A 23,326-nucleotide genomic window follows, 5' to 3' on the forward strand; every position below is an offset into this window, starting at 1 on the left:
GCAGATAGTTGCAACCAATGCCTACGCAACCACTCACAAATTTGTATTTTAATAAAGCTGTGGCCAAAATTATGCCAAAAATCTTAAACAAAAACTTCTGTGTGATGTGTGAGTTATTGGGGTGGACCTGGGGACCTCGACACGCAAATAAGGATATAGCATTTGAAGCCAGGAGGTATTATGATCCTGATCCTGCTTGTTTGTATGATAAACAAAATGTGTGCACCCATTTAAATTATCATATCCCAATTTAATCTTTACCATGTAGCAAATTCTTTGGATGAATACGCTTCTGCTTCTGTTGACTGAATTTCTATATTTGGATTTACTAACTATCCTTTAAGATCCAAGGTTTAAATTTGCATGCATATTACTAGTTTATAGGCCTCAGGAAAAAAAGGAGCAGTCAACTCAGATATGTTTTCATATTACTTGATTATCACCATCTGGGAAATTACTCAAATCAAATACTTTTGACAACATTGCAGATTAAACTTCAGCCCTGACATCTTTATTGCATGAACACTTAAGCTTTATTGCACATTCATAAAATTTTGTTGTTTCTCTTCCATATTTAAAAGGCAAAAGCAACTGTATTGTCTTGGTTAAAACAGTCTATTATATGATTATATATTTATTTGTTTTTTTTGCCTGCTCCAGAAGTGTAAAAACTGCCTGATAGACTGTGAATATAAATTTGTAAAACATCGATTTCCAGATCAACTTGTGTCTGTTCTTCTTGCTTGCTCTCTCTTATTATTTTTTTATTACTATTACTATTCCTTTATAAATCTAATAAATAAATAAATGAAATAACTTCATTTATTCCTCATATTCTTAGTACTTTTCAGGACATACATCCTTTTTGCATATCTTTAATTTACTGACAGTGCAACCCTATACATAGACCTATTCAGAAATTAGCCCCTTTAAGTTCAATGGAACTTACTCCCAGGTAACTTTGTTTAGGATTATAGTCTGATGGGCTTTTTGCAAATACTAAGAAACAATCTAAAAGCACATAGGCCAATAATGCTGGGACAGGAGATGCTATACTTGACATTCAACCATGTCATTTCTGACTTGCATTCTGCAGTGGTGCTGTTCTGGGAATTCTGCATCATGTTATGCCCTTGAACCTTTTGTTCATTTCTTATCTACTTACTGTTAAGCTTCACTATCTCCACATGCTGGTCTTCTGATCCTGGCTACCTATAAATACTTCCAGAGCACATTCTAGCTCTTGCTCAAACAAAAGGCAAACTCTGGGTCAGCGACTCTTGATCTCCACTCCTGTAATTTCTCCCTGCTGTACACCTCTTATCCTGCTTGAGCCTGATTGCTTGCTTTTGTTTCAATTCTTTAATAGCCACTGAGACATCTTTGCTGCAACTATATTGCCTCTTTCACTTTGGCACCATTGTTATTTGTTTCCTCTTCATCTGATAACTTATCACCTTGGTCTAAACCACTGAGCCTCCTGGGCTTGCCAATCACAATGTCGGCAGTTCGAATCCATATGACAGGGTGAGCTTCTGTTGCTCTGTCCCAGCTCCTGCCAACCTAGAAGTTCCAAAGCATATGAATGTGAGTAGATAAACAGGTACTGCTGCGGCAGGAAGGTAAATGGCGTTTCCGTGTGCCCTGGCTTCCGTCACAGTGTCCTGTTGCACCAGAAGCGGTTTAGTCATGCTGGCCACATGCTGCCTGTGGACAAACACCAGCTCCCTTGGCCTGAAAGTAGAGATGAGCGCTGCACCTCATAGTCAAGTTGATTTGACTTAACCATCCAGGAGTCCTTTACCTTTTATTTTACCTGTTATAAATGTTTTGTATTCCAAGTGGCTCAAGTGTCAACAGTTCTAAGAAGTGCCTTTCCTTTACTCACAGCCTGGTGAGCCCATCAAAGCCCTTGGCTGATTTGTGGTGTGGTGTGGCAGCTACCTTGGCCAAGAAGGACGGACAACTCTCCCATGAGATCTCAGGGGCCCCTCCCTTTTATGTGATCTAGCTTGATCTCAGTGTGGGGAAGGATCTCCCTTTAAAAAGACTGGCCACCATCTCTCCCAGCCTCCTACAGCAGGAATATATTTGTAATTGGACATGTAATCAGTTCCAGCTGTATTTTTTTAAGTCACAAAATAGCCAATTGTTTATTGGAACTAAACCCTTTTTAAAAGTTTTTAATACTGGTTAACACTTGTACTTTTACACTTAAATAAGGGAATTGAAAAGAACACTGATAGTTTTGATGGTTGCAAGAAGAGTTCCATCCATGGCCTACATTCATATCAGAGTTCATGGTAGTAAACAGCAAGGACTTTGCCTCTAGGTTTGGGCAGAAATGTGTAGCTATAAATGAGAACTCCTTGCATTGCCTTAGCTTGTATGGTAGATTAAACTAAATACTTCCGTCAAAAGAGCTGTCAGTGTGACATGTTTTAATGAGTTCTAAATGCACTTAAAGCATTTTAAATCAGAGGAGCAGTTACCATAGCAGCCACTGTGTCATATGAGAATTAAGAAACCTGTTAAGACTTTCTTTTGCTAATTTGAGATGGGGAACATTAACACACACAAAAGGCAATATTCTTGGCTTGTCATTTCCACAGTCTCTTCACTTTGTAAGATATTGGGGTATGAATATTTGCTTCATTATTTCAACACTATGTTCTGTTTGATTAACAATTTATGTGTAATGCTTTTAAAAATATAGCAATGTAAAGTGATTGTCTAAATTTAGCTTCACCAGAAGAACAAAAAGACAAAACAAAAAAGAGTAGCCTGGGAGGAAAGCTTCCCTAGCATTCCTCACATATAACCACAATTGATGAATCCATTAGTTATTTGGATTTCTTAACCCCCCTCTGTAGCTGGCTCAGGGGAATTAGCATAAAAAAATTATAAAGCATGCCCAAAAGATATAAAATATATTTCTACTTCCCTTTGCTCATTAGATTTATTTTCTAACATTTTCCTTCCACTCCCCTCCCCTTAATAGATCACATACTTTTCTGTTTCTCTTGACCTTGTGAGTGCTTTTTATTCTGTGGTTCCTGTTTTTCTTTGACTCATTTCTGAAACTCACTCCTCACTCTCACTTTCATTCATATGTCTGCCCTTTCTGTGTATCCTTGTGACAGGGGCTTCAAGTTTTAAACCTGAAGCTGCCCTCTCTCTTAATCTTCTTCCAATATCTGTTCTTCCCACTCCTCTTCCCAGTTCTCATTCACCTTGTCACTGCCTCATTTTCATCAAAACAGTCCTTTTCTCTAGTAAGTCTTAGCTCAAATAGTTTCAGCAGCTTGAAAAAGTGCCTGATTGCAAGTTGGAGTGGGAACTCAAGCTTTGAAATCATTGCTATCCCATCAAGAGTGAGGGCAATGCTCCCCTTACTCTGAAGAAGAAGAAGAGTTGGATTTGATATCCCACTTTATCACTACCCTCAGGAGTCTCAAAGCGGCTAACAATCTCCTTTCCCTTCTTACCCCACAACTAACACTCTGTGAGATGAGTGAGGCTGAGAGACTTCAGAAAAGTGTGACTAGCCCAAGGTCACCCAGCAGCTGCATGTGGAGGAGCAGGGAATTGAACCCGGTTCACTAGATTATGAGTCCACCGGTCTTAAGCACTACACCACACTGAATTGGCTTTGTGACGTATGATTGGCTTTATGATGTAATAATGCCACTGAATGACAATAGTTAGGAAAGAGGGGTAGGAAAAGCCTGGGTGCTGTTGTTGGCACTGAAGCAGTTGAATAAGCTGTAAACTTCAGCAAAATGTGTGTGTGTGTGTGTGTGTGAGAGAGAGAGAGAGAGAGAGAGAGAGAGATTATGGACCTTTCAGCTTCCCCCATCCTGTCCCCAGTACTAATTTAATGCTGAAAACATTCACTGGTGAATATTTGGCACAGTACTCATCTCTTATCTACCTGACAGATAACAAACTGTTTGTCAACACTGTATGGATTAATACTTTCTGCTCAATAGATGGAGCCTTGATTTCCATTTCATAGCAATGCAATTCTGCTAGTGACTTGAAAGGAACACTGGGAGGTGATACGCAACTGAGGTTTTAGTGATAGATAGGCACACATATTCACCATTTTTTACCAATAGTTTGCAGTGCATTTTCACTGAAAAACCTGTTGGCTCTTAATTTACTGCACGCTAGAAGTTAGCTCGTATTTAGGAGTAACAGAATTCCATATAAAGCATTATATGGGAAGCGTTATCAACTCTGTTCCTATTTTGCCCATGGGAAAATAAATCAAGAAAGGGAGGTTAAGTGGGTCTAAACATTTTACAGTTTCATGCTGAATGGACAGCAGGGTTAGCTACACATCCTGCATCTCTTGACTTCCATTCCCTTGCACAGCTACTGCACAGATGGCTTCCTTCTGTATGTTTTTATTTTTACATGAAATAACAAGAAAAGGAAAAGGAAGAAACCATCCATGCAGAGATAGTCTACTACTTTCATATTGCTTCCTTGATCAAGAATCATGGCCTCTAAATAGACATTGAAGTATGGATGCTGTGAGTTGCCTTCAAGGCTGCTTGAACAGAGTTCTACTCTCACAATCACACACACACACACACACACACACACACACACAGAGATTTTTCAGCAGGAGCTCACTGGAGCTCAGGTTGACATTCTAAGAAAACAAGGGAGAAGTTCATGGTGAGCTCCAGCTCCTCTTTTTCTAGAAAAATAGCTCTCTCTCTCTCTCTCTCCACCATATATCCAAGATGCACTGCTTTTCCATTGAAAGTACACTTGGATATACTTTCAAATGGAGAGGTTATCTGATATGAGGCCGCCACAATGGCAATGGTTTTGGCAGATAGTACAGGTAAGAGAGGTGTTATGTACTGAAGTTCACACCCTGGGCCAGCAGGGGGATACTGTAGATAGTTTTCACTCAGGTCCGCATATGCAAATAAGGAATTGAAAGTGACGTTCAGTGATTGGATAGTTACAGAAAGCTGTTACTGTTGCTTTGTAGTTGAGCTCTATATAAGCAGGTTGGCTGAACCCTTCAGTTAGTTCTGTTCTGGCCTGTGAATAAACAAGAGCTGTCTGAAGAACTGCTGTGTCGTCTGATATGTTCACCCACAACTTAACAAGAAGGAAGGTCTTGAAAATATAAATGGAAGAAGCAATAGTCATGAGGGGAAAACAGATAGGGAGAAATCAAGAAGTAGCAATGGATGTTATTGGGAAGTTTTCAGAGACAACTCGGGTGCAGATGGAGAAACATGAGTGGATCATGTTTTGTATTTAATTTCCACAAAGCAGCTTGTGTGGGAAAGATAGGCAAGCTGGGTTTTGCATACCCATCCCATGCAATTTCTTTTTTCAGTGTTATACTAACCATACAAAAACACAACCATGATTTAGTCACCCTTCCTATCCCAGCTGTGGCTACCAAGTAAAATGAGTCCCATAGTTGCCCCAATTTGTATAGTCCAAAGGCACAGGAGGCCACCACCTTGCTGAAGCTAAGCAGATGAGGGTCTGGTCAGTGCCTGGTTGAGAGACCACCTGGGAACTACATCTATGTCATCTATATTCTATGGTGGAAGAAAGGCAGGGTAATAAATGTAACAAAATGTATAAATAGTGCCTCTGGCACAGGGTAAGCCAGAGCTGGAGTATGCTGGACACCAAATGAGAAATGTGGAGAGTATTTGGATTAAAATAACAAAATATTTCATTGGCTTTGTTTTGATTGTATGCTATTCTTTGCTGATGTTATAAGCTTTCTTGGGGGTCCCCTAATGGAGCCCAAAGGCTATAAAGAAGTTTTGCTATGCCCAACTTGAGATGTTGATGAGATAACCAGGAGAAGGTATCAGAAAGGCAGCGGATCTCAGATTAGGGTTAGAAAATGTATATTGGGAGAGGCCTCGGCACAAAATGGCAGTGGAGCTGTGAGAACAAATGTGATCACATAAGAAGGAGTGCGTAGAGACCACAGAGTAGAAGACCAAAGACTGAGCCCTGTGAGACTGCTATAGGGAGATGGAGAAATGACAGCTGAGAAAGAAGGGAGAAGAAGAAGAAAAATGCACTTTGATGTAAGGCATTTGCACAGAGCAAGGAATTATTGATAGCTTAGGTATATTTCTTTTCTTCTGAACCTAGCTGTGCCTTTCCTTTAAATGCAAGCCCCATTTATACCACATGCAGTGCAAGCAAGCAGGCAAGCACTTCCAGAATTTTAACAAGTGGATATAAATTAATATTGTCACACCAGTGGAAGAAAAAAAATTGGAATGGAGAGCACTTGCAGTTTAGACTGATCATACAAATATTGATGGAACATAAAACCAAAAGAAGGTGTTTAGTTTTACAGCCATGGTGGTACAAATATTTTTTATTGCAGGCTGATAGTATTAATTTGCATGGTGAAGGAAAGGTGGGATAAATGCAGTAAATCAATGAATTGGCTTTAAAAAGATATCCATTTTCCTCCAAACAGTTTGCAGCACTTCCCATTTTCTTTTGATCACACATTTCTACTTAACTTCATAACTCCCCTCTCTATTATTCCTTCTTGCAAAACCCCATCTCTACTGTGCCGCTAGCATGAATTCCTGATTTCACTTGTCCTTTAAGTTACTTAGCTCAGTGCATAGAACATTTCATGGTCATCTAGAGTGGCTATGTTCTCTGTTAAAAATATTATTGATAGCATCTTATTATGTCACATACAGTTGAATTACTCTCAATTGCTTGAGCAATGATGACCACCTTTGAAAGTCTGCTAATGTTGAAGGCAATGTCAAGGAGACAGAAACATTGTTCTTCATTCTGAGGCACTTATGAAGTAGCATTTAGTTATATATCTGTTCAGCTGAAGAGAGGTGTGGCTAGAATAAAATACTATGCCCATCTCAGCAGTGCTTATATCAGGGTTCAGGCACAATTATGCAGCATGTCTGATGTATACAGTCCAAGCATGCTGGAATTCTAAGCCCAACAAGGTTCTAAGCCATCTATTTGGCTGAGGGAGATGATTATGAAGTCAGGGTGCGCCATGAATTTTGCATAGCTGGTTTCCTAACATTTGGAACAGGCTAGCCATAGACAATAGGCTCCTGCTTTTCTAGATTCATCAGCGCACATTTTGAGTGGTAAAGAATGAAACTGGACTTTCTGCAAGTAATTTTAATGTCAGGACCCTGCAATTGCTCTAAAGGCTTGCATTCCCTTCCCTCATGCATTTCCTTCTGCAGCAAAATTTTGTGAACCATCTTCTAATGCTTGTCCCATCTTATGATTTAAAGCAAATCATGAATAGAATATTAGTGGGCATGTTGACCATAGTTAAAAATGAAATGGGAAGGGAATGGATATTCATGTTAGACAGATGAAGGAAAGTAATGGAGTACCTGCTTCCCATATTTTCAATATGATTCACTGCAACTGCATTGGGTTCTTACAGAACTGCTAGACGTTTGATTAAGACACAACATCCTTTTGGTACTTAATGAGTGTGTATTTATTTTGACTGATGACTTATGCATTGATTATTTAATTCATTCTAATGACATTTTTAAAAAACAAAAAACTTTAAAAACCTGCCATTTTCTGCTTCTTTTCCACTAGTAGTTCCACTGAGATAAATAGAACTGTGAAAAGAGAGGGAGGGGGGACTTGATTCAAGAATGAATTCCCTAGGGAACGTTCATTATTCCATCTTTCCAGTGAAATTGCTTTATGCCATTCTGTGACGATAACAAATGAATATGCAATATTGGAGTGGTGGTGTATATGAATACACAAGTAGCCATTTGCAATAATGAATCCCTCTGGTGCTCTTGCTATTTTTAAGGTACACTTTAATACTTCTGAATAAATTCCTTCGTTTTAATGTTCAAAACATCACGACAGATTGTAGTAGAACTTTTCCAAGGTGCCATGCCCAAGCAATTAGCAATGGTCTCTACAGAGAGTCTCCACAGCATGGCGGCAGTTCACACAAACCTGCAATCCCCCTGGTAGCTCCACATACTTCTGAGAATCTTTAGTAGGAAACTGTCAGCTATTGTGACCTTGCTGAATTTGCTTTTTTTTCCATTCTTGGGTAGTTGTGTCTGTTTTTGACTCCATTGGGGTACTTTGGAAAAATATGTGTCTCAGAGTGCATTCTTGGCATTAATCAGCTGATGCATATGCTAAAAGACTACATATGGAAACCTTGCCTAATGTAACACCTTATTTGCAAGGGTTGTGCCGAACTGATTACAAGACACATGGGCCTTGTGGAAGTGAATTTCTATAGGATTTGTGGGATTCCTTCTTTGATATGGACAAACACACTCTTACTGCCTGACTGGCCATTATTTGATCCTACCAATGTATTTGATTCTTCTTTCCAATTTAGACCTTTATGTTAGGATATTTCCGTTCCACCTTAAAAGGGAGCAGGCTTTGTGAGTCAGAGTCTGCGTATTTCCTGTTTCCACAGGATGTTTCTGTTGTGTCTTTTGTTTTCGCTCTCTCTGTGTTGTAGACACTGAAGCAGGCAGCCATGTTTTTCTTTGTTCTGATCAACGCTGAATAGAACTTGTAAATAATACTCTCCTGCGTGCAACTTTTGCTGTGCATTATCTGCTGATAGAGAGCGTGCATCGGCTCTAGAATGTGGCAGGCTATTTTCTGGAGCTCATGTCGCTAATTGCTGATACTGCGTGACTACGGGAGATCGATGGATCGTCCAGCAGCCGGCTTGGGGGCCATGATGGACTTTGTCTCCCTGGCAGTATCCCAACAACAGGTTATGGGCCCAGATTCACAGCACTTACAGGAGAGTAAGACTGCGACGGACTGCTGAGAGGTATGTGGAGGAAAAGCGAAAGTGAGGCTTTTCATTGCCGCGGCAGAGTCTCTTTGATGTCCGGCTGGCCTAATTGGTCTGGGAGCTGCGCCAGAGGCTTCGTGATTTATGGGTGCAAAGATAAGGAGTCTCTGAAGTGAATAGGGCTCACGGCTCAAGTGAAAAGCTGGAATGGAGTTTTTCCACGCTTCTGAAGCTTCTGAAGCTGCTGAGTGCCCAAAGTTAAATCGGCACAATTATGAGACCTGGGCTGTGTGGTGTGAGAGTTTGCTGCGTCAGTTTGGAGTGTGGCATACTGTGTCTGAAGCCCCTCCAGTTCCTCTGACAGATAGATGGAAGGCCGAAAATTCGAAGGCCATAGAGGTAATAGTCTTATCCGTCTCTCTGGAGGAAATTAAAACGTTAGCTGGCAACGTGACTGCACGTAAGATGTGGAATGCTTTGAAGATAGCCCATCTGCCAGTCATCCCAGCCCAGAGTTTGATTGCATCGGAGGTCCTGGCTGTTTCCCAGAATGCGAGTGAATGCAGGGATGCTGAGGGCACCAGTTGCAAGCTGCAGGGGGAGCTGACTGTGATGTCATCCCAGGCAGCATTCCAGCCTCCAGGGGGAGCCAAGGAGTCGGCAGCTGAGAACTCTGTTTCTCATGAGAACCAAGGTCATCGCCTTTGCAGAGGCCGGAAGGGCAGAGGTAAACAGAGCAAGATGCCTGCAGATGGCCCGAAGCAGAAGGGGGGTGAAGAGCCCACGCCAGTGGAAAACAAGGCTTTGTTTGCTGGCACGGCTTCACCAAAGGCTAAAGGCAAGTTTGATGGCCAGGAGCAGGGGGGCAAGCAGCAAAAGCCCACGCCGGTGGAAAACAAGGTTTTGCTTGCTAGAAAAGCTGCTCCAAAGGCTAAGGCCAGGTTTATTATTGATTCGGGCTGCACCCGCCATGTGTCGAAAGACCGGCATCTCTTTATCTCCTTCAATCCTCAAGAAGGTGAGATCCACCTGGCTGACGGAAAGACGTTACGAATTGCAGGAGAAGGGACTGTGAAACTGGCAAGTCTGCACACTACCATCAAAGATGTACTATATGTTCCAGGTGCTGCAGACAACTTGCTCAGTGTCCCACAGCTCACTGGTCGTGGCTTTGAGATTTCCTTCAAGGGGAGCATCTGTGTCATCAGGAAAGGCAAAGAGGACATTTTGCATGCAAAGTTTATAGATGGTTTGTTCTGTATAACTTATGGCACATCTACACACCTTTTCATCTTATTAAAAGTATGCCCTACACAGTGGGAAAGGCTTACTGGACATCTTCAAGTGGGTCTGGGAAAGCTATCACTCCTGAAAATTGGATCCTCCAGAATTTAGACATACTTGAACAAGTTACATCATTGGAATCATACATAATGTTCAGCTCAATAATAAAGTCAATTCAAATTGAGAAAAATACCCTTAAAATACCGTTAAAGTGGTGGTTCCAAAACATTTTTATTCCTTTATTTAATTTCATTTCCCTCCATCTTTCTTCCAAGGAAATTGGTGTATATGATTCCATTTTTTAAAAAAATTCTCATTGCAATCTTGTGATGTAGGTTAGGCTGAGAGTAACCCCAGTGTTGCTGAGAAAGTGATGAGATCCTTCTGAGCTGACAGTGGGATCAGGATTGGGGGCACTGAATCACAATGGCTCTGATCCTATCTCCAGGGTCATTTTCACATAATAGCACTGGGTGATTGTCTTTTAGTCACCTGGCTAAAAGCTGTGCTGTGAAGTGCCACAGTGTACTATCTTAACCCCAGTGCTGTTCAACATCTATAGGAAGTAATGGGAGCATTCATTATCATATCTGTGGCATGGTGCCATCTGTGCAATGATGATATCCAGTTCTACTTCTGTAACCTCTGAATCAGGAGAGGCAATGCAAACCCTTGCCCGGTGGTTGAACTCTGTTTGGGGCTAGATGAGAGCCAATAAACCAACTCTGAATCTTGGCAACATGAAAGCACTGTGGGTGAACATTTCCCAAATCCAGATAATTGGTGAATTGCCTAATTTGGATGGGGCAGAAGAAGAGGTTTGTAGTCTGGGGGCTCCTGGGTCCACCGTTATCATTAGAAGCCCAGGTGACCTCAATGGCTAGGAGTTCCATCTACCAGCTTCGGCTGCTAAGACAGCTACAGTCATCTCTGGACCAGGATAGCATGACCACTGTTGCCCATGTGTTTGGTAACCTTTAGGCTCTATGTGCTCTATAGGGCTGCCCTTGAGATTGGTCTAAAAGCTGTAGCTGGTATAAAATGTAACAACTCAACTACCCATTGGAGTGGGATATTGCAAAAATGTTATGCCACTGCTAAGTTTAAGGTGCTGGTTTGGGGACCCAACCGATCACTGTAGACAAGGGCCTTCTGTGGATACCAGCTTATCAGAAGGTCTGTTCCACACAAAGTAGGAACTGGGCATTTAGTGTGGCACCTACCCTTTGGAGTTCCCCCCTCTTGAATGTTAGTTAGTTTCTGTGGTCTTTTTTGTGTCTACTGAAGATTTGTCATCCAATAAGCATTTTAAGTTGAGATCTTTCCCAGTTTGTATCTGTAGTGGAGTGATTTTTGATAGATTTTCAATATGTCATTTTTGTATTGTCACCTGTTGCTCCTTTGGGAGGAAGAACAGGGTACAAGTTAAATAAACATACAAACAAATATTCAGAGCATTGGCCCATTTATCTCACTATTGCTTACACTGATTGGCAGTGGCTCTTCAGGGTTTCAGCTGGTAGTCTCTCCCAGTCCAACTTGGAGATTTCAAGTCCCTTCTGCATGTAAATCAGACGATCTTCCAGTGAACCACAGCTGTAGTCTTGTTAGAACTCTACAACTAACAACATAAATTTTGGTAAAAGAGTGTTTTTGTACATCTATTCAAATTTGCAATTTGAGATTCACTAAGAATGTAATTAAACTATGTTCTCAGAATGACCAACTGGATATGTTGACAACAACCTAAGTATGCTATTCCTTTAACTCACTGACAAACTGCGATGTGTGCATTGCATTGCGACGGGTTACATCACTGGTCATGACATGATGTAACCCAACGCAGCATGATGTAAGCGTCGTGATACATTGGAGATTTAAAGAAACAGCAACGTTTCATATTTAAAATTTAGCTTGGGGAATTTCCTTCTGTCCTGTCTTTTTGACCTTAATGATGATCTTTTAAAATATATGCATTATTTGATTGTGTTATTAAAGGAATAATAAACAGTGAAGTGTAGGAAAAATATTGTACAAAACGGTGGCAAGTTTGAATGTTCCTGACTTCTATGTGTTTCCTAATGGTTAGCTGACTATAAGGGCAAAAATTGGGGTATCCTGCATTAAACTGATAACTACTTGTAGCATACTCTGGTCTGGATAGTGGCAATTATTCTTTAGGAATGGGCCAGGCTTGCAGTAGGGTGTTGGATTGTGGCAGGTTTTTATCTTAATGTGGTTTAAATTATTCACCATAAGTGATTGCAACTTGGTGGTGAAAAAGTACCCTAAGCATGTTATTCTATGCTCCCTTCGTACATTGAACCCAATAGGACTGCTATGTATGAGATCAGACTGGAAGTGACACATCTCATCCTTTTGAACCTTGGTATGTCTATTCTGATGTATTAAAAGTGGCCTGAACTCACTTAGATAAAGTATTTCACTTCTTAATTAACTTTGGAGTAGCCTCTTGAGTCTAGACTTTTAGCTGTGCTACTTTTGCCCTTCTTGTTTATTCTGGGTTATACAGTTTTTCTGTCTTCCTGCTATGGCCCGTTTAAATATTCTCCATGCTGTGTCTAGAATGATTTTTCACTGCAGATTATGTTTATGGAAGAGAGACTCAAAATAAGATAAGTGGAATCCACAGGGAGAAATTGCAGCAGTTAACATAAAAACTAATCAGATCATGACAAGAGGATTATGGATAGAAGAGTGTGTTTTAAATAGTAAAGGAGAAACCTGCAATATTGGCTTGTAGACTGGATGTTGAGCATAATGAACTGAGCACAACAGTGAAATTGTAAACCTAGGCGCCTGATCAAAGAGGGAATACCTAAGATTTTCAAACTGATAAAAATTAATTACCCTTGGGTATGAGTAAATGGAAGATTTTCTTTCTTTGCGGTCTAAAAAGACACATTACTGTGAAATTTTGTGGTACAATTACTTAATACTTCCCATTTCTGGACCTTGCTTTGCAAAGGATTGCACAAATTGATATTACTATGAACTAGACTTTACAGCAGCCTTTGTTAGCTTGGTGCCCTCCAAATGTTTTGAACTACAACTCCTCACTAGTCCCAGCCAGCACAGCCCCAGTTTTATACAATGTACCCTGCCAAATCCATCCGTCATTTTCATGAGCAAAACCACTGGAAAAAAGTGCTGAAGTAGTTACTGCTAGACTCATCAATAGCAGATTACTGTGGACCACAGGGGATCCTGACACAAGGTGGAAAACCCTGGGGTGATGTAAGTGAAAATATTAAAGAGGAGGAGGTTGAGGTAATGAAAATAAGACACTCAAAAGAACCTGGAAACAAAGGCAGGAAGAAAGTTAAGCGAACACATAAGAACAAAGAACCATTCTGAACTTTGCTGAAGTGTAGTGAGAAAAAGGAGATAAAAACCAAAGGAGTGAGATATGTATTAAATTATGGGAAATGAATAGTGGCTGACAACTAGCAGTTTGTTAGGGATAGACAAGTCTGCCTATTCCAGGTCAATGGAACTCTTTCGGATGTGTGCACTCATAAGTCTGCTCTGTCTTCTTTCTCTATTAAACTGTAGTTTTAATAAAGCCACATGAAAATTCACATTCAAATCATATTTTCTAACATATATTTCGCTCAAAATGTGCATTTTGAAACATATTTTGATAGCTTTCTGGAGGAGACTTGCATCAAGGTTCAGGATTCGTGGAAGCCAACAGTGCTATCTGAACCATGTCTACTTAGAAGTAAGTCCTGCTGAAATGGGGTATCAAAGTACACTTAAGTAAGTGGGAACACAAAGACAGAAACTTTGTCCACCAATACTGTATGGAATCCAAAAACAAAAATGACAAAAGCTCAGTTGTGATGGGCTTCAAGGGCTGGCCAGTACTTTGCCCACACTTTGCCATTTCAGTAGGACCCAATCCACACTACTATGTACCAGCCAGGAATGCATTTTTAAACAAAAAATATATTCAGTAGGTTCCAAACCATAATGATGTTAGCTACCTTCATAATGTCAGCTGGTAATGGAGCCCAAAGGGCTGGAGCTGCAGCAGTAAAAGTCTGGTTTCTGGTACAAACTGAGCATGCCTCTAGGGCATGTGGTATTCTCAACAGCCCCATCTGAGCAGCACAGTTGCCACACAGGGATAAAGGGGGTGAGATGGTTCCTTCAGTAATCTGAGTTAACACCAAAACACAAATGGGAAGTAGAACTGCACAAAGTAGCCCTTGCCTGTGGTATCTGTGCATAGAATGGAAACATCTAAAAAGCAGGGAGCAGCTTGGGCATGTGCAGCCTTCCATGAAACCTGGAATCCCAATTACTCAGGTGTCCAGATGACATACAAGGCTGAACATGTGAAGGCTTCACCCTGTTTTAGCCATTCACATTCTATGAATGGACACCAGGGGCTGGTTGCAGCCTTGCTGCCTACTTGCAAGTTGGTATTAACCATGAGCAGTATCCCTGGATATGGCTAAAAGTCTTCATATGAATACAGGTCATCATGCTGTAAAAGAAATGCAACAGAGAGTCTGGAAATGTTTCTTGTGGTGTGTATATAAGCTGCACAGGGAGAACCATGTTGTGTTAAAAGTCAGGTGAAGTTACATCTACTGTCTTCATCTACATTTACCATATTTATTGCCTTTGTGGGTGTGATTTACCAGGGAACATCCTTCCACAGTCAGAAAAGCAGACAGGTCCAGGGGTCAAATGCAACCTTCCAGGACTCTCTATGTGGCCCTTGGGACTTTCTCCAGGTGACACACCTTCTCAGCTCTGCTTTGTGCCTCAAGTGTTTATGCCTGGCTGAAATGTTTCCTTGAGCTTGGATAATGTCTCTTTGTTGCTTGGATGTAGAGAGGTATATGAGAGCATGTATAGAAACTAGCCTAGTGTATAAAAGTAAAAATTGCATTTATTGTCTATTTTTTGTCTCTGGCCTCCATATGCCATTGGCTTATGGATCCTGGAAAATTGTCCAGTTGGGAGGATGACCCCTTCCTCTGAGAAATATTGTCTGCTCCTAATGTATGGTAAACTAAACATCCTTTGGATTTGTGGCCCTGATGTTTTACCTCATTAGCTTTCATGCTACCATCTGGTTCAACCCATGTCAACACAACTTTTTTTTGGCTGCTCTCTCTCTTTCTCTCTCTCTCTCTCTCTGCATATCCCACTAAATGAGAAAACTCAACATGGCAAAATTATAAGCAACAGAAGGGGGAGCCTTATAAAGAATGAATAATGTCACTCATAGTTTAGAGAAATGTCACACCAAGCTTATATGAATCAATTTTTCCCACATGCACAGAACACCATCTGTGCGAGGGATTGTACATACTGTACTACTTTCTTCCCCTGTGGCTCCCCTCATAGTCACTCAAGACTGGAAATGGATTTTCCCCAAAGATCCTAGCCCTACGAGAGTTCCTGCATGTTATGTCTCGATATATCCAGATCTATGGGGAATTCTTGATTCTAAATAAGAGCTGTAATACTATTTCTTACTTCTGTTTTTGCTCTCATGGTAAGTAAAATGTTGTGTATAACTATGGCAGGTATAATGTGCCTGGAACTGAATGTGTAATCCACACATAGGCCTGAATCTTTCACACTCAGATGATTCTCAGTTTAAAATTAGATGTTTTAAGTTCATTGTTGCTGATGGTGGAAATGTGTATTCAGTGAAACAAGTATCCTGACTTCTCTGTGTTGCGCAATATTTTCCATGTGTGTTATCTGTGTTAATTATTTTGTTTGTATTAATAATTACATTAAATTCATTTCAAATACTACAGTGATTTTTGTCAGAAGACGAGCTACGTTTGGCATGTCCAAGATGTTGGGTATGCCCAGTAGGATTTTTGACTTTTCCACTCTGAACAGCAACAGACCCAAATTTCTATTTGCCATGTCACAAAAGTGTATATCTCTCCTTGGTGTAAAGAATAGTTGTGTAGTTCTTTGGATCCAAACCATAATGACTTGGGAACAGAGACAATGGCACAACTTAGGCAGGCATCTGAAACAGAATTTCATATTCATTTTTCACCACTTATCCCCAACCTTTAAAATCTTTGCTAATTAAAAAGTCTTACTTGATGAATATTGTACTATGATAGCGCACTGAAAATTGGACTGTCAAGTGAATTACAAAGAATTCATGTATACAGAATGTATTTTTTTCTTATCAATTTTGAATGCAAAATAAGCAATCATTTTAAATAAAATTAATTGCATTGTCACAACATTTGATTTTTTCCTACCAGTTTTTTTTCTGATTTGTTGTCTTTAGCATTTATGTTAGTGTGCAATTTGCATCCTTTTTTTCAGATTCAAATTTTGACTTTTTGTGTTACTTTTTTTTCTTTTTCCACTTTTTGGATAGTTTTTTTTTTCCTTTAAATTTTTGGGAACCTGCTGTTTTTGAATTCTCTTTTTTCCCTTTATTCTCCTGCTCACTCTGATCCCAGGAGCCAACACAAAGAAAAGCGCAGATGATATAACCAGTAATGATCGTGGGGAAGACGAAGGTATTTTTTGTTTTTGTTTTCCCAAAAACTGAAACGTGATATGCATGAACATTAACTTTCCCCCTCCTTTATTTAATCACACACATTTCAGTGTGCTGCTTTATTTTCTTCTTATCTGGAATCAACTTTCCTTTCCACCTGTTTTTTTCTTCTTCCAAAAATAAGACACAAATTAGCATTTAGATGACTGCAATTCCCCTTTGAGATAAGTGTACAGGTTATCTGTAAATATGTGTGAAGTGAGTAACATAAATATTATTTACAACCAAAAATGCTTCCTTGTTCCCAGTCTGATTTTTTGCCTAGGAAAAGGGGGGAAAATATGGAATTGAAACCTTGCATGTGTATCTTTTCCTTTATCCTTTTTAGTACATTTTGTAAATTCACCTTCACCTTATCTCCCTCTTTCTCTTCCCCATATAGTGGATGCAATTACTTTGTCTCCAGTTTCAGTCCCCGCTCCAGTTTCAAAGGAAACTGTTTAATTTCTTTTATTCTTTAAAGCTTTCTTGCTTTGCATGTATCCGGGACAACGTTAACACTACCATTTACTCCCATATTGCTCCCAGGAATATGGTTTGTGTGTTTATATATTATATATAGCACACTAGTGATGCCCATCCTTTTGGGATGTCCATCACTTCCATGTTATTGTAAACATGCATGGAAGCATAATCATGTGGGTATATCTTTTATATATTTATATATATATAAAGTCTGTGAAGTGTCATGGATACAACTACTTAGGTTGTAGCAACTGCGTTATTCTGGTAGGTGTAAAGGAAGCCTAACTGTGGTGGGGACTTTTATTTGGGGGGGGGAGGGTGAATTGCAGGATTAATTTCAACCCCTGTGGATTACTGGGTGCTTGTTATGCAATGCAAAATTTTTAGAACTTTCCCCATAAGGATGGAGGCAAGTACCTTAATAATATGACATGACGATGTTTCTCTTTCTCTGTTTAATAATAAGCACATATACTATAAGAATACACTTTCAGTGTTTGGTTATATTCAGATTAATCACAAACTCTTATGAATTTCAGGGAAAATTTTAATTCACTCCTAATCCTCTTTATTGTTCCACATTTAATAATAGCTTTAATAACAGACCACTATGCTTTGAACCCTTTTCAGACAAAAATTACACCTAGCTTGTTTCTTAATGTTACACATACTGACAAAGGTTTGCATAAACAGATGAATTATCTGAGTCTGCCACTTTCATGGATTCTGGATTTCAACCTCACATCCTTGGTGTCTGGTCTTTTCTTAGCCTTATTTCAGTTCCTTTCTGTGTTTTGAAATTTGACACTATTTCAACTAGCATGGTAACATTTGCCCTTTCTGTTCCCTTCAGAAATCTTTATAGTTATGGTGCGGTCACCTCTTAATCTCCTTCTTTCTCGAGAGTTTAGAATTATGGTGGCTTTTCTGACCTTTTCAAGTACAGCTGCTGAGATCTCTGCTTCCTTGTTATTGCGACTGTTCACCTTCTTTTCCATTGCTCTGCTGCTGTAATAATGCCTTTCCAAATAAAGTAATTAGACATTTATTTCACACACAGCAAATAGATTCTGTCATGCAAGGGCTGAGCTCAGAAATTAGTTTTTCTGTAAAGTACGTCTACCCTCCCTCCCTCCCTAAGTTTGATTATTTGATTTCTATACCGCTTAATATATTAAGTAACATTTTCTGTTCCTCTTATGGGGGCAGATCTGAAGGAGGGCTGCCAGTTGCTGCCCCCTATGCTAGAGTCTATATCTTCCATTTATGCTAGGTAAAGGAAGGTATTATATTCCATATTGGTATCTTGAACAGCACTACAAATGTGATTCTTAGCAGAAAATATATGTTTTATTTATCTTGCCAAGGATATGTGAAAATATACTTCTTTCTTAGTTGCAAGTCTGTTGGTTGTTAGCTAGCGCATACCTACCATAGGGGCAGACCTTTGTAATATGCTGCCCTGTGCAGGGCCATTTGATGCCATCCCCACAGCCCTCACAGTGCTGGCTTGAGCTGGGCTTTGAGAATGAGCTGTGAGGCTCTGACAGGTTCCTAGTGTCCTCCTTGGCTGCATGCCTGGTGCAACCACACCACAAACACTGCCCTAAATCCTCCTCTGCCTACCATGTGTTCTAGAACCAATACAGATTCATTGGTGAGTCCATATTTTTCTCCATCAACCTCTGGATTCAAATCTAGAAAATGTGGGAGTATAAAACACCACATATTGGTTTCATAACGAGAGGTAGATTGTGGACTAAAGGGAAATACTATTTCACATTAACATAGAACTATTAAATTGCCCATCAATTTATTAAATAGAATATGCAACCATGAACACCAACTAGTTTAGGAGAGCTATTCTGAAGGGTGGTTGAAAGGTACTTGTTGCCCAACTTCCAAATAAAGTCACTTATAGCTATATCCACCACTTTTATACATACCTTTGGTTGGCTAAATGGGAGACTCTTCTAATGGGTGAGCAAAATGGGCTGCTCCCAAGATACTACCATTTTGCTTCAGTGGCAGGGAGGCTTCTTACAATAATGGGAGGGAAAGGTTACTTATTTTTTCATCTTTCTCCTCCTCCTTTTTCTGTGAAACATTTTGGTCTTTTTAAGTATTTTTGAAGCAAGCAATGGGATGGCAAATTGCGAATGTCATTCCTAGCGGTCCTCCATTGATTCAATTTAATTAGTTTAGACAAAGCAGAATGCAGATATGAAACTCTTTTTGTCTCCCTAATATCTGTCAAGATATTTTGCCCGAAGATTTTCCCCACCCACTTCACATCTTACAGTGAATGATAATTTTTGGTGGTGATAGTTTGTTGAATATGCTTCAGGAACTGCAACATTATCAGTTTCGGAAATTGAGGAAGACAGAAAGACATGGGACGGTGCTGCTATTTATGTTAATAAACCTATTAAAAGTTTGCTATTTTAAAATAATGTTTATGTTATAAACCACCTCATAATGACACTTTCTGAAGATTACTTACTTCAAGTTACGTATTTTGCATGTGAGATTCCTACATTAACTTGAGGCCTAGTATTGTGTGATACATATTCCAAAAGCAACACAGCTCTGTTTCAAGTTGTGATCCAGGTGAGAATCAGCAGATATAGTTCCCCGTCCCCACCACCATTCCAGTTGTGCAATGAGAGATGCTGTCACCTGTGGTACTTTTGGCCCTTTCCGAGCTTATCTACAAGCCCTATCTCCTTTTTTATTCTGGTCCTAACTGAAGATAAGCAGACTAGTAGATAAGAAAAATAGATGAAGTGAGAAAATATGCAAAAAGTATTAACACTTTGCGGGGGCGGGGATAGGCAACAGTTTTCCTTTAATACTTGTATTACTTTCTTGTGTTTTCCTTACTTGTGTTCTTTTCAGACATACATGATCAGAACAGCAAGAAACCAGTGATGGTCTACATCCATGGTGGATCATATATGGAAGGTACAGGGAATATTGTTGACGGCAGCATACTGGCCAGCTATGGAAATGTCATTGTTGTAACCATCAACTACAGGCTAGGGGTTCTAGGTAAGTTCCCCCTTTTTTCCTTTCTTAAATCAATGAGCGATAACAGTTCTTCAGAGCCACTTCTGATTTATTTCTCTTAAACCATTTAATGGTTGATACATTCTATATGTTGGTTCATGCTGGAAAATCCCAGTGGGTGTAATGGAAAGATACCCTCCTCCACGCAGTGCTTTCAGAATCTCTGCTTCTAATTTGATGGATGCATTTTATAATGAACTATGCCTATTAGTCTCTTCCATCTTCTGGGAAAGAGCACTGAGGCAAAGCTTTGTATAATCAATTCGATTTCCTTTTAGTCAACTCTTGCCACATTGGTTATTGCTTGTGTTGCTGCGTGAGGTTTTTCAGATAACATATATTAGATTGGAGAAACTGAATTATATTGGTAGGCGATGTTTTTTTCTTGAATGTAACCACTTCTGCTGTTGCCTAAATCACTGGCTGGGTCATGATGGTATGAATTCAAGGCAGCCAAGATAAGTTTTCTTTGTGACTCAGTGACTTCCTTGGCTTGGGCTGAAAACTCTTACAAACACACTGTTATAACAACCTTCCTTGCCAACAATGAGCTGGTAACAACAAACAATGAAACTACATTTGAATATAAAATATTAAATTTGCCAACATATTAGCAGATACATGTGGATTTGGTTTTGTAATGATTTGCTGGGTAGTGAAGAATGCAAACTGTGGCTACTATTCGTTTCAAAATCTCATGCTATATAAAGAATGAGTCACCTGAAGGTCGCCATTATTTTCTCACTGGCACTTGACTGAATTATGCCTGCTTTTAAGCTTCCTCATGAAAGGTAAAGGCTTCTGGTTGTTAAAATGTGGTGAAACATAGACCAGAAAATCAGTTTGCCTTATATTACTTAGCTAATAAAATAGCTATGTTTTTTATTTAAAAAAACTAATTGTTGTCTCAATAATATATTTTTATTCCCCTAGTTTTGCAAAAACAACAACAACAAAACCATCAAGCAGGAGTGCTTTTTTAGCTTTCTGTAGTGCATCTTCATTTCCTTAAATGAACCTTTACTAAAGCACTGTGATTTTGTCTATCAATAAATAAGGCACTCAGCATGGAGCTGGCCATGAAAGCAGTCGGGAATGCAACTGGCGGAAGGGGCTGTGGCCAAATTGCTGACAAGAGCTAAGCATTCAAAAGCATTAGGCCTCTTTTGTTTGGCATGCATTGGTTGAGAGTTTGTTTTCAGGCTCAGTTCAAGGTGCTGGTTTTAACCTTTAAGCCCTACATGGCTTGGGACCTGGTTATTTTAAGGACCACTGTATTTTCCTCACATCTGAGCCATTGCTCCAGAACCCTTGATCCTATGAAGGATGGTGGGTAGATACTAGGATTAGAGTCTTTTCTGTTGTGGCACCCACCTTGCAGAATATCCACCTGAGATTCATCATACTCCAACACTTTAATGTTTTACATAGTTAGTTGAAACATGGCTATTTATTAAAGTGTTTGGCTAAGTGCCCTTTTGGTTTACTTCATTAAATTCTGTTCTCACTTTGATCCTTACTTTTTTACAAATGATTTTATCATTTCTCTAGTCTGTTACATTAATGTTGGTTCATTGTGATTACAGTTGTAGTTTTAGGAGTGCTGCATATGTTATGAAATATTGTATTTTTTTTAAAGCAGCTTTGAGTGGGATACAAGTTTTTTCAAAAATAAAATTAAATACATTAAATATATTTCATCCCCTATCCAATACCTACCTCTCAGAAGAATAACAATGAAAATTTAACTATGGCCACTGAGAAGTAAGTATTGAATCCAATGGGTTAATTCCCAGGTAAGGGGGTTAGGATCATGGTGTTGATGTGCTGGTTCTCTCATATGATATTGCGATTAAAATTAAAAAGAAAAAAGAAAAAATGGTTCAGCTGATGCATTGATGTTGAAGGCTGTAAGGGGCAAAAACAAACTGGCATTTGTGAGCCATGTTCATAGTTCCCACTTCTGTACTTTGTTTGGTAGCATGCGGTTAGTTCTTCAGCAGTGTCTGCTGGGCTGGCTGGCAGTGGCGATGATCTCTCTTCACACTTGCAGCTTAGCCTGACCAGATGAGAACACCTGGGCAGTTCAGGATTATTAGTACTTGTCTGCAATCTGGCTGTACCACAATTATGCATCTTGGTCAATCTCTACCTTTTGGCTCTCTGGCTGCCCGGCACCTGTATGTGCCTCCTCCATTCCCCTCCTCTGCACCTGCTGACATATCCAAGCATATGAGTCAGTTAAGCGCATCATTGAGGGAGGGAGGCAGCTCACCCTTGCTTTGACCGGCCTCCACTTCTTGGAAGTGATGGGTGACACATAACAGCAATTTTAAATGCCACGACCCACCTCCATGCAAAATATCCTTCTGCTACCAAGTCTGTCCTCTGTCCCTGTCCCTTCTCCCACTCAGAGGCATGAGAAAACGTTGGCTCCTTGCCCGTTTCCTGTTCGTGTTCCTGATTAATAAACTGGCATCTCCTGTGCATGTTGGACATTAAAAATACCTTATGGTTGGATTATTCTTGTTTGACAGTGTCACTGTTAATGCTAGCTGCCTTGAGCACTTCTTCGGATGTGGGAAGCAATATGCTAATTTCTTAACAAATAATAAAGAATGTGTTTCCTTTAATACTATCAATCATGGATGTCAGAGTAACTTGTAGGTTCAGTTTCTAGCGTGGGTAGTCATTCCACAATTGTAGTGCAAACAATTATCCTAAACTCTGCCTTCAGTCCCATTTTATAATTTTCTTTGCAGGATGAATTGTTGGGGACATAGATGTGCAGACATCTGTGCAAGCTAGCCAGGGGTAGAATAGTGGAGAATGCATATATAATTTTTTTATTGAACTCATAGGAGACCACCTGTTTCCAAATGTGCATTCTGTTAAAAGCAGTGCCTAGCATCCATATTTGGATATTCCTTCAGATGGTCTTCCAGTTTATACCTGCTGTTCCTAGATTTCTGTAGTTATTCTAAAGCATGGGGCAGAAACTCAAAGTTGTTGAGCTTTTTGCCGATTTCCCAAAATTTCCCGGGACATATGGCAACCCTGTTCTATGACTGCAGTCCTAAATGCACATATTCAATAGGGTTTAC

The 23,326-nt window shown here is 39.8% G+C and overlaps 1 protein-coding gene across 6 annotated transcripts in view; it reads left to right on the forward strand.

Moving 5' to 3' along the window:
- The window catches only part of NLGN4X (neuroligin 4 X-linked), a 160,656-nt gene that overhangs the window by 58,884 nt on the left and 78,446 nt on the right, over positions 1–23,326 (forward strand). For 4 of the 6 annotated variants that reach the window (XM_081001319.1, XM_081001318.1, XM_081001321.1 and 1 more), the window contains 2 exons: positions 16,588–16,647; positions 20,052–20,204. The exons of 1 other annotated variant lie outside the window; for it this stretch is intronic. In XM_081001319.1, coding sequence (XP_080857445.1) covers positions 16,588–16,647; positions 20,052–20,204 — 213 coding nt within the window. The remainder of the gene's footprint in view (positions 1–16,587; positions 16,648–20,051; positions 20,205–23,326) is intronic. One more of the 6 variants, XM_081001322.1, reaches the window with a different exon arrangement.

This window comes from Podarcis pityusensis, assembly GCF_964106645.2.
Source record: "Podarcis pityusensis genome assembly, chromosome: 4".
NCBI lineage: Eukaryota > Metazoa > Chordata > Lepidosauria > Squamata > Lacertidae > Podarcis > Podarcis pityusensis.